We start from the raw sequence: 12,145 nt of genomic DNA, 5'->3' as shown, positions 1-12,145 counted from the left end.
ATCAATATAAAGTTCTCCCAGCATCATTTGTTAAAGAGACTATTTTGTCCCGTTAACACGGGCTTGGTAGGTTTGTTGAAAACCAGTTCGCCATAGAGGTGAGGGTTCATTTCTGGACTCTCAGTGCTATTCCACTGATCAATGTGTCTATCTTTATGCCAATACCATGCTGTTTTGATCACTACGGCTTTGTAACACGTTTCAAGGTAAAGCAGTGAAATTCCTCTCATGTCACTCTTCTTTTTTAGAATGCTTTTGGCTATTTAGGGGCACTTACCCTTCCAAATGAATAGATAATTGCCTTTTCTATTTCTGTAAAGTAGGCTGTTGGAATTTAGATTAGTAAGGCATTGAATCTATAAATTCAGTTTACTTAGGATTGACATCTTCATGATATTTAGTCTTCCAATCCATGAACATGGAATGTCTTTCAATTTGTTTAGGTCTTTACTTATTTCTTTTAGCATAGTTTTGTAGTTTTCTGCATATAGGTCCTGTACTTCTTTGGTTAAATTGATCCCTAGGTATTTGAGTCTCTTTGTTGTTAGAGTAAATGGATTTTTTCCCTCTGATTTCCTCAGATTGTTCAGTACTACTGTACAGAAACACTACTGATTTTGTGTTGACCTTATATCCTCCACCTTACTGAACTCATTTTTCAGTGAAAGTAGCTTTGTCATAAACATTTCAGAATTTTCTAAATAAAGGATCATGTCATCTGCAAATACTGAGAGTCTTACTTCCTTTTTTTCTATTTGATGCCTTTTTTTCCTTGTCTTATTGCTTTAGCTAGGACTTCTAGTAAAATGCTGAATAACACTGGTGACAGTAGGCATCCTTGTCTTGTTTTTTATCTTAGAAAGAAAGCTTTCAAACTTTCCCCATTGAGTACAATGTTGGCTGTGGGCTTTTCATATGTGCCTTTTATCATACTGAGGAATTTTCCCTCTATTCCAATCTTTCAAAGGCTTTTTATCAAGAAAGGATGTTGGATCTCGTCAAATGCCTTTTCTGCATTGATTGAGATGATCATGTGGTTTTTTCACGTCAATTTGTTAATACAGTATATTGATTTTCTTATGTTGAAGCACCCTTGCATATCAGGAATATGCTTTTCAATTTTTAAGTATTTTGTTGAGAATCTTTGCATCCATGTTCATTAGAAAAATTGGTCTGTAATTTTCTTCTCTTGTAGTGTTGTTATCCAGCTTTTGTATTACGGTGATGTTGGCCTCATAAAATGTGTTGGGTAATTTTCTCTCCTCTTCAATTTTTTGGAAGAGTTTAAATAGGATTGGTGTTAATTCCTCTTAAAATGCTTGGTAGAATTCAACTGTGAAGCCATCTGATCCTGGGCTTTTCTTTGATGGGAGATTTTTGATGATGGATTCAATCTCTTTAAATGTGACTGGTTTGTTAAGTTCTTGTATTTGTCGTAGAGTCAGTGTAGGTTGTATATTTCTAGGAATTTGTCCATTTCATCTAGGTTGTCTAGTTTGTTGGCACAGTTTCTCATAATATCCTTTTAAGATTCTTTTTATTTCTGTGGGGTCAGTCATAAATTCATCCCTTTATTTCTGATATTATTTATTCACATCTACTCTTTTTTCTTTGTTGATGTAGCTAAGGGTTAGTCAATTTTATTGATCTCAAAGAATCAGCTTTTGGTTTTCTTGATTTTCCTTTTTTGTTGTTGTTCTCACTTTCATTTATTTCTGCTCTAATCTCTATTATTTCCTTCCTTCTGCTTGCTTTGGGAATGGTTTGCTCTTCTTTTTCTAGTTTCCCCAGTTAGAGCTTTGATTTTAGCTTTCTTTTTTTATAATATAGGAATTTAGGGTTATAAATTTCCCTCTCAGGACTGCCTTCACTGTATCCCATAAGTTTTGATAAGTGTGTTCTCATTTTCATTTGTCTCAATATATTTAGTAATTTCACTTACAATTTCTTCTTTGACCCCCTGACTATTTAGGAGTGTGTTGTTCAGCCTCCACACATCTGTGAATTTACCTCTTTCCTGTCTATTATTACCAGTTTCATTCCAATATGCTCTAAGAATTTTTTGTATAATTTCAATATTTTTCTATTTATTGATACCTACATCTTGACCTAACATGTGGTCTATCCTGGAGAAAGATCCATGGGCACTTGAGAAGTATGTATAGCCCACTGAGTTTGGGTGCAATACTCTCTATATATCTGTTAGGTCTAACTCATTTATCATATTATTCAAGTTCTCTTATTTCCTTGTTGATCTTCTGTCTAGTTGCTCTAATTAATTATTTGAATGATACGGTATGTTGAAGTGTCCAACTATTGTTATAGAAATGTCTATTCTTCCTTCAGTTTTGCCATAGTTTGCCTCATGTATTTTTGGGCAGCTGGCTAGGTGCATAGATACTTATGACTATTATTTCTTCCTGGTGGATTGTCCCTTTTATTAATATATAATATTCTTAGTAGCTTTCCTTTTTTTAAGATTTATTTCTTCCCCCTTCCTCCATTGTCCACTTTCTGTGTCCATTTGCTGTGTGTTCTTCTGTGTCTGCTTGTATTCTCATTGGGTGTCTCCGGGAACCGATCCTGGGACCATCCAGAGTGGGAGAGAGGCGATCATTCTCTTGGGCCACCTCAGCTCCTTGGTCTGCTGCATCTCTTATTGTCTCTCCTCTGTGTCTCTTTTTGTTGTATCATCTTGCTGTGCCAGCTCTCCACATGGGCCAGCACTCCATGTGGGCCAGCTTGCCACTCGGGCTAGCTTGCCTTCATCGGCAAGCCCTGGGTATCAAACCCTGGACCTCCTATATGGTAGACAGGAGGCCAATTGCTTGAGTCACAACCACTTCCCTAGTAGCTCTTAGAATTTTTTTTGCATTTAAGGTCTGATCTTTTTTGGTTACTGTTTATGTGGATTATCTTTTTACAACCTTTCAGTTTCAGCAATTTTGTATTCCTGGTCTAAAGTGAGTCTCTTGTAGACAGCTTATGGATGGCTCATTTTTTTGTCCATTTTTGTCAGCCTATATCTTTTGCCTGGGGAATTTAATCCATTCGCATTCAATGATTTTACTGTAAATGCATTATTTACTTCCACCATTTTATTCTTTGGTTTTCGTCATATCTTTTTTTTAAAAATTTATTATTTAAATTTATTTCTCTCCCTTCCCACCCTGTTGTCTGTTCTCTGTGTCCATTCACTGTGTGTTCTTCTGTGTCCGCTTGCATTCTTGTCAGCAGCACCAGGAATCTGTGTCTCTTTTCGTTGCATCATCTTGCTATGTCAGCTCTCCATGTGTGCAGCACCACTTCTGGGTGGGCTGTGCTTTTTTCAAGCAGGGCAACTCTTCATGCGGGGCACATTCCTTGTACGTGGGGCTCCCCTAGGTGGGGGCACCCCACGTAGCACAGCACTCCTTGCACGCATCAGCACTGCACGGGTCAGGAGGCCCTGGGTTTGAACACTGGACCTTCCATATGATAGGCATGTGCTCTATCAGTTGAGCCAAATCCATTTCCCCATATATCATATCTAATTTTCGTCTGTCTTTTTAGTCTTTTGGTTATCCTTTCTGTTCTTCTTTTTTCTCCTCCAAGCCTTTCTCCTGTCTTTTTCTTTCAAGATGTAAGGCTTTCATTAATATTTCCTGCAAAGGTGGATACTTTTTTACACGCTCTCTTAATTTTTGTTTGTGAATATTTTAAATTCACTTCATATTTGAAGGACAGTTTTGCTGGATAAAGAATTCTTACCTGGCTGTTTTTCTCTTTCAGTATCCTAATTGTATCACACCACTGTCTTCTTGCCTCCATGGTTTCTTTTTGTTTGTTTGTTTTTATACAGGGTTTGAGGCACAGTCTTAAGCACTATGGGTCCTGCAATCATTCTGAATAGCAGGAACCCTAGCCTTCAAGAGTTCATGGGAGGGAAGAAGATGTGGCTCAAGCAACTGAGCTCCTGCCTACCATATGGGAGGTCCTTGGTCCTTGGTTCCCAGTACTTCCTAAAGAAGACAGGGAGCTGGCATGCCATATCAGAGGTCCTGGGTTTGGTTTACAGTGCCTCCTAAAGAAACATGGATGACGGAAGCAGATGTGGCTCAAGTGACAGAGCTTCCGCCTACCATATGGGAGAAACTGGGTTTGATCCCTGGGGCCTCCTGGTGAAAAAGAAGAGAAAGCATACCCCCCTGAGTGCCTGCATGGTGGGCCAGTGCCCCGTGCAAGTGAGTCACGCAGCAAGATGATGACGCATCAAAAGAGGACAAGGGATGGGAAGTGGACTTGGCCCAACGGATAGAGCGTCCGCCTACCACCTGGGAGATCTGCGATTCAAACCCTGGGCCTCCTTGACCCATGTGGAGCTGGCCCATGCACAGTGCTGATGCATTCAAGGAGTGCCATACCACGCAGGGGTGTCCCCCACGTAGGGGAGCCCCACACGCAAGGAGTGCGCCCCGTAAGGAGAGCCGCCCAGTGCTAAAGAAAGTGCAGCCTGTCCAAGAATGGTGCTGCACACACGGAGAGCTGACACAATAAGATGACACAACAAAAAGAAACACAGATTCCCGGTGCCGCTGATAAGGATAGAAGCGGTCACAGAAGAACACACAACAAAGGGATACAGAGAGCACACAACTGGGGGGGGGAGGGGAGAAAAAAATAAAAAATAAATCTTTAAAAAAAATAAAAAAAGAGGACAAGGGGAGAGTCAAGGTGAAGCACAGCAGAAACCAGGAACTGAGGTGGCACAATTGACAGGGAACCTCTCTCCCCATCAGAGGTCTCCAGGATCAAATCTCTGTGAATCCTAGAGGAGAGAAAATGAGAAGACAACACAGATAGTAAAAACAGCAGGGCAGGAGGAGGGGAAGGGGGGAAAATAAATAAATAAATCTGTAAAAATTATAAAAAAGAAACAAGGAAGATGAACAGACATAGCAAGTGCAAACAATCAGGGGGTGAGGAGAAATAAATAAATAAAATAAATCTTGGGATAATACAAAGTAAAAATGAACCAACCTGATTTCCATATTTTCATAAAAGAGTTTACACATCTGTATATAACACAGTCAGACTAAAATGGAACTTGAGACTAGGTCAGTGAGGGTGGTTTTATGTGGATCAAGAATGTCTTGGGAAAGAGTTTGACAATGCATTTCTAGTTTTTACTTAGTTTGGGCTTCCATGGTTTATGATGAGAAATCTACACTAAGTTCCTTGTATGTGATGAATTTATTCTGATTGGGGCATGCTATACTTCTTTGACACGTAAGCTCATTTCTTTCATGAGAGTTCAGAAATTTTCAGCTATTATTTCCTCACATACTCTTTCTGTCCCTTTTCCCTTCACTTCTCCTTTTGGAACCCCCATTACATGTATGCTGTGTTTATGCTATCGTTCAACTCCTTGGACCCCTGACTTTTTCCCCCATTCTTTTCTCTCTTCAATTTCAGCTATTCCATCTTTGGTATCACTTAGTCTTTCTTCTATCATTTTGAGTCTGCTGTTGCATGCCTCTAATGTGTTTTTTATCTCACCTATTATGTCTTTCATTCCCAAGAGCTCTATTACTTTTTTATTCAGGTTTCAAATTCTTTGTGCTTGTTCAGTGTCTTCTTGATATCCTTTATTTCTTTAGCCATATTGTCTTTTAACTCATTAATTTCATTTTGGAAATTTGTGTGCACCTTGTTGATTAGTTATCGCAAATCCTGTGTCTCTTCTGGGGCTTTGATATATTCCTTTCCTTGGGCCATATCTTCCATTTTCTCTTGACAGCTTGTAATTTTTTGCTGATATCTAGGCATCTGTTTAGGGTGGAGAGTTTACTCAGATGCTTGATCTCTCTCTCTTTCCTAGGGACTTAGTGGCAGGAGGCTGTGTGCTACTGCTGTTCTTGATTCAACCTGTTCTGGGTCTTTAGGATTATCCCTGTTGTTTGTTCAAATCAGGGTCCTGGAGCCAGTAATGGGTTGCAGATCTGCTTCTTAGGCCTTCGGGAGGGAGGATATAAAGGCCAAATAAAGTCTCTGTTACTTATTTACTTTTAATTTCCTCACATGCACCTCCTTGGTCTGCCAACAGATCATACTCTTTGGCAGCCCTCTCAGTTCAAAGCCTGGTTGGAGTGTGTTTGCTGCAACAGGGACCTGACCAATGTGACAGAGGTTCCTGCCTAGAGGCTAAGAACCTCGTAACGCAAACTTTCTCAGAGGCAGTTCTCCTACCTTTGCTGGCAGCCCCCTCCCTTCTCCCGGATAGAAAATAATTCCACTCCCCTCTGGGTCCTCAGCAACCAGTCCCAGTCCATAAAGAGAGAGACTGAGAGGATTGGATCTCTTTAGTTCCCTGCCGGCTCCCAAGGCAAAAAATGGTAAGGCCCTACCCAGCCTAGAAGGAAACAATCAGACAAATCCCAAATGTGGTCACTTCAATAGGCCAATGAAATGGAAGGAAAGAAGCAAGGAGTAGGGGTTTTGTGGTGGGGAAAGAGAGGCAGAGGACTTTACGAAGAAAAGAAATTTAAGAGACATCATAACGTGTCGTTACTGATTCGATCCTGGCTTGGGGTTGGGGTGGTGGGATGGAAACAAACAATTCTTTAATACACTTGGGGAAATTTTTTGGAAAATTTGAATATGGACTGGGTATTAGAATTAGTTTCAGATTATGTATAACATATTATAGGGAATTACTAATTTTGTTAGGTATGATAATGTTATTGTGGTTTTTTAAGAGAATACCTATTTTTTGGAAGATACATGCTAAAAGAATTCAGGTATGAGAGGTGGTATTAGCAATTTACTATGCTTTTATTTTTAAATCTGTAATTTATTTTGAAAAGGTTAAGCAAACAAAAAAGTCTGACAGATGAATGGATGGAGGAATGGAGGAATGGAGGAATGGATGGAGGAATGAATAAATGGAGTAAATATGGCAAAATGTTGACAACAGTTGGTTGGGTCTGCGTGGGGTTATGATGGTTATGTTCATGCTTCCACTTGGCCAGCTTATGGTGTCCAGTTGTGAGTTATTTCATGGATTTAAAAATCACTGGGGGAAACAGACTTGGCCCAGTGGTTAGGGCGTCCGTCTACCACATGGGAGGTCCACGGTTCAAACCCCAGGCCTCCTTGACCCGTGTGGAGCTGGCCCATGCGCAGTGCTGATGCGCGCAAGGAGTGCCCTGCCACGCAGGGGTGTCCCCCGCGTAGGGAAGCCCCACGCGCAAGGAGTGCGCCCGTCAGGAGAGCCGCCCAGTGCGAAAGAAAGTGCAGCCTGCCCAGGAATGGCGCCGCCCACACTTCCCATGCCGCTGACGACAACAGAAGCGGACAAAGAAACAAGACGCAGCAAACAGACACAGAGAACAGACAACCGGGGGAGGGGGGGGATTAAATAAATAAATCTTTAAAAAAAAAAAAATCATTGATAAACTGATCACATCCATGGCTGATTATGTCTACAACTAACAAAGAGGATTGCCTTCAACAATGAGAGAAATCTCATCCAATCAGTTAAAGGCCTTCATTAGGCGAAGTGATGATTTCAGCAGTCAGAAGAGAGAATTTCTACTAAAGAATTCATGGAAAACTTGCATCAGAGTTCCCAAATTGGGCCCTGCCCAGTGGAATTTGGACTTGCCCATCCCCACAGTCACGTGAGCCAATTCCTATAATAAATCTCATAACATTTGCATTATACACACACACACACACAAATATCCTGTCAGTTCTGTTTCCCTAGACAACCCTAGCTAAAAGAGGGGTATATGGGTGTTAATGTGCTATTATACTTTTCTGTGAGGTTTAAAATTCTCCTAAGAAAATGTTTAAAAATTACAACAAAAGAGGCCTCTCAGCACCCAGTCCTCCTACCCACCCCATCCTCTCCAGGCATGTGGGGCCTCTCTTGTCACCAACCCCACAGCCTCCTTACCTCGAACAGAGCCCCCTTCTCTCCATCCTCAGATCGTTTGGCATTGTCTAGCTCATCGTGCATTTCTGAGAGCTGGTCCTGGAGATCCCTGATCTCAGTCTGGTGCTGTTCCCGTTCCATCTTCACCTGGAACAGCCTGGGTGGGGAAGGAAGCCCATCAGAGACTCTCCTGGGTGCTACCTTCAGACCTTCAACAAGCAAGCAGCCATCTAAAGGCCCAAGGAGGGCCCCTTCCTCCACCTTCCTCTGTTCAACATGGAACAAATACTCACCTGCCTGGAAAAGGTTCCCTGTGAGAACTCATGGCTACTGTCTAAATTTCCTAACAAGAAGACAAGTGAAAACTCAACCAATGAAATGGAAAGGTTATCCAGTGACACTATCTCCTCAAAAGGAGATCGCAGGGCATTAAAATTTTGACATAAAAGATGAGGAATGTATTATAAGAGCACAACTCTTTAAATAATTTTCTTCACTAGGGTCACCCCTACCCCCAGCCACCCCAGGAGAGTCAGCAAATTATAGTTTTGTAAATAAGCTTTTACTGGAACACACCCATGCTCATTCAATTACTTATTACTTATGGTCACTTTCATGATATATAGTGGCAGAGTTGATTGGTTGTATCCGAGAACATATGGCTGGTAAAATCTAAAATATTTACTGACTCTTTACGGAAAACATTTTCCTGGCCCTGAGTTAAATCAAACTTACAGCTCCTCTAATTTTTTATTTTGCAATATTTTTATTATACCCTAAATCTTCTGATTTTTTTTCCTGCCAACTCTTTCCTAAAATTAACTCTATTTAAAGATTTTTTTAAAAGCAAAAACTATGCTATCAAATTGCAAAGGCTTTATTAAATAATGTCCTATTTTTCTCAAATTTCTCTTTAAGTTACATGACTGCTGAACCTTTCACTTAAGACTTCTGCCATGTCTACAGGTCTGCATAGCACTGTGCATATTTGGATTTTTGGATCCTTCTGTCACAGATTTTAGTATGGCACAAAGACATCACTTTCCTTCTCTCAAAAGAGGCAAAAGCAGGCTCACAGAGCCCAGCACCATCCATGATAAAATTCGGAAGCCAGGCAACTCTGGAGGCCATGTGATCTGTGCTTTTTTAAAGCCTGCATCCAATCTCCTTGAAATCTCAGTCTTTACATAGCACCTTTCTGTGTTCCCTGCTTCTCACATACCTTCTTACTTGAAAAGCTGAAACCTTAACAAGACATATTTCAAGGCATATAAAGAATTTTTTAAAATTATTAACCTTTCAGCCTACCAATCTCCACATCACCAAGTTTCACAATTTTAGAAAGTTAAAAGTGGGAGACGAAAGGATCAGCAGCCTCTATAAAAATTTTGAATGTTGGGTAGTAATAAATGGACAATGAGGCTCTGGTCACACATGATATAAGAGCCCAGCATGGGCAGCAGGCTCTTGGCCCAGAACTCACTCCTCCAAGTTTTTCCGGAGCTCTACTTCATTTTCTTCCAGCCGTTTTTGCAGCATAGAGTTCTCTTCTACCTTATTTTCAAGTTGGCTCCGGAGCTCTTCTAAGTTGGCTCTCATTCTCTCTCTCTCTTCTTTGATATTCTGTTGATTCTAAAAAGAATAAGTATAATTTTAAAGTACCTCCCTTATATATTAACATAATCCCTAGAAGCCTACTTCTATTAAACAACTTAAAAGTAAATAATTAAGGCATAGGAGTTTTTAACTAGAAAATATTAAACAAGAAAGAAGTATTATAATACTTCTAAAATACAAACACATCTAGCCTCATTCTGCTATTTCTATTTTTATTACTATTTCTATTGTTTTATATGCATTTAGTTTCCCTTTGGTCTGCCTTATCTCTATAGCTTTTCTTTTATTCTATCACAGGAAACAGTCATTTATGCTATGGTTACAGAAAAAAAAAAAGAAAGAAAAACAATGTTCTTTGGACAGGAGTAGCCAAATATAAAAGAATTTACTAAGTGATAAGAGAAATGTTTCTTTGGGGGAAAAATTGGCCTTCAAATACCTGGGCATCCCAATGTGCTTAACATATTCTGTTTTCTTTTCTTTTGTTTTTATTTTATTTTTTAACATATTCTTTATCAGGAATGAAAAAAATAACATAAAAGACACCAGATACCTTGACTTCTAGTTGAAGCTGTCTCTGAAGTTCAGCCATCTCTGCACTCAACTTGTTTTTCTGTTCCAATAGATCTTTGACTTCAGATGAAGAATTAGAAGTCTATAATTAATTGCAAAGATATTCTAATTTAAATGCCTGGGATGCTTTACTTTAATTCTCTTTTTCCTAAAGTATAATCAAGGCAGTAACAGATGAGGTATAACACTAAACATCTTAAGACCCAGCTAAAACGTCAATCTTAATTGAGCCCTTTCCTGACTTCACAGGCAGAGTTAATCACGCTGGCTCCCTCAGGATTCCAGTGCAATTTTTCTTTCCTCATTTTAACAGCATTTATCAAAATCAAAGCAAGTATTTGATCAGATCTCAATGCTGATTAAATATGGCTAGAACTTGATCAGTCGGCATATTTGCTGGAAATGTGAAATACATTCTATAGAACATTATGAAATACTAACATATTAAATTAGGACAAATACAAATCAAAACCTGCTCCAAAATAAATTCTAGATTTCAGGCACACAGATCTCAATGGTTAATAACAACAACAACAACAAAAACAGTGACAAAAACTATTTGTAAGTATAAGTCAACTGGGAAAAGATATCCATTTTTCAATTCTAATAGCAGATCGTCTCGATTCAGCTTCACTGTTTCTTAAGAGTGCTTGAAAAATTACCACATTAGAAATTCATGGACTTTTTTTTTAAGATTTATTTATTTATTTTCTCTTTCTCCCCTCCCCCCGCCGCCCTGTCCCAGTTGTCTATTCTCTGTGTCTATCTGCTACGTGTTCTTCTTTGTCTGCTTCTGTTGTTGTCAGTGGCACAGGAATCTGTGTTTCTTTTTGTTGTGTCATCTTCTTGTGTTAGCTCTCCATGTGCACAGTGTCATTCCTGGGCAGGCTGCACTTTCTTTCGTGCTGGGCAGCTCTCCTTACAGGGCACACTCCTTGCACATGGGGCTCTCCTGTGCAGGGAACACCCCTGCATGGCAGGGCACTCCTTGCGCGCATCAGCACTGCGCATGGCCAGCTCCACACGGGTCATGGAGGCCCGGGGCTTGAACCGCGGACCTCCCATGTGGTAGACCGACGCCCTAACCACTGGGCCAAGTCCATTTTCCAAAATTCATGGATTTTTGAAGAACACAGACCATGTTTTAAACATCTCTGTAGCTACAGATATAAACCTGCCTATGAATATATTTAGTAAAATCCCATTAAATGACTTTTGGAATTCTGTGTCCAGTCATATGAAGTGAGTAGCTTATATCAGATTTACCCTCCCAGTAAAAAACGATATCAGATTTACTCTCCTAGTAAAAAATATAAAGCTAGAGAATATATGTAACAATTGTTTGAGGCATTGGAAAATAACCAATACAGTTATCATCCTTAAAATGGGAGCCTGTAAAATAGCTATACGTTTACCCTGAGGGCGTTTTCCAAACCACAACACAGGAGAATTTTTAAAGCCCAAACAAAGAGTAGCAGCTAACTCACTAATAGAGGAGACAGTATAGAGATGTTAAGGAAACAGGGATTTCAGGGTCAGGATATTAGGGAGGAGAGAACCCAAGAGAAGCAACTCTAAAAACCTACATAAAATACTTCTTGGATCTGTGGGTAATTATTAAACTATATATGAGCAAAGCAAGACTCCAGAAATCCCAGAAGAAAATAAATGCAGGGAGGCAAAGAGCCCAATAAAGATTTCAGAAGTCACACTATGCTAGCAAGACACTAGAGTTCCAACTCAGTCAAAGTAGAGAAACCTTGGTGAACACTTTGGCATTCAGTTGAGACCTGAGAAAGGAGTAAGGGCCATGTCTTAGATGTAAGGGTAAAAAACTCAAATAGACACACTCTAGCCATGCCTAAAACTAAGCATTCAGGACCAAGGTGATCTGCAACTAATTTAACTGACTGTCAGAGCAAAACTCAACATTCTTCAGAGGAAGATAAAACAAGCCAGAACCTCTACAGCTTACCATCCAAAATGTCCAGCAATAAAACAACGAAAATAAAACCTAGAGAAGCAAAGAAGCAGGAA

At 39.9% G+C, this 12,145-nt stretch overlaps 1 protein-coding gene across 3 annotated transcripts in view; it reads right to left on the bottom strand.

The window, feature by feature from the left end:
* The window catches only part of CGNL1 (cingulin like 1), a 182,149-nt gene that overhangs the window by 99,308 nt on the left and 70,696 nt on the right, over positions 1-12,145 (bottom strand). For all 3 annotated transcript variants that reach the window (XM_058294261.1, XM_058294259.1, XM_058294262.2), the window contains exons 5-7: positions 10,089-10,190; positions 9,402-9,550; positions 7,940-8,075 (exon numbers count right to left, since the gene is read on the bottom strand). In XM_058294261.1, the coding sequence (XP_058150244.1) occupies positions 7,940-8,075; positions 9,402-9,550; positions 10,089-10,190 (387 nt within the window). The remainder of the gene's footprint in view (positions 1-7,939; positions 8,076-9,401; positions 9,551-10,088; positions 10,191-12,145) is intronic.

Source organism: Dasypus novemcinctus, chromosome 3 (genome assembly GCF_030445035.2).
Source record: "Dasypus novemcinctus isolate mDasNov1 chromosome 3, mDasNov1.1.hap2, whole genome shotgun sequence".
NCBI lineage: Eukaryota > Metazoa > Chordata > Mammalia > Cingulata > Dasypodidae > Dasypus > Dasypus novemcinctus.
The sequence above is the reverse complement of the archived record's forward strand: the minus strand, read 5'-3'. Positions and strand labels throughout refer to the sequence as shown.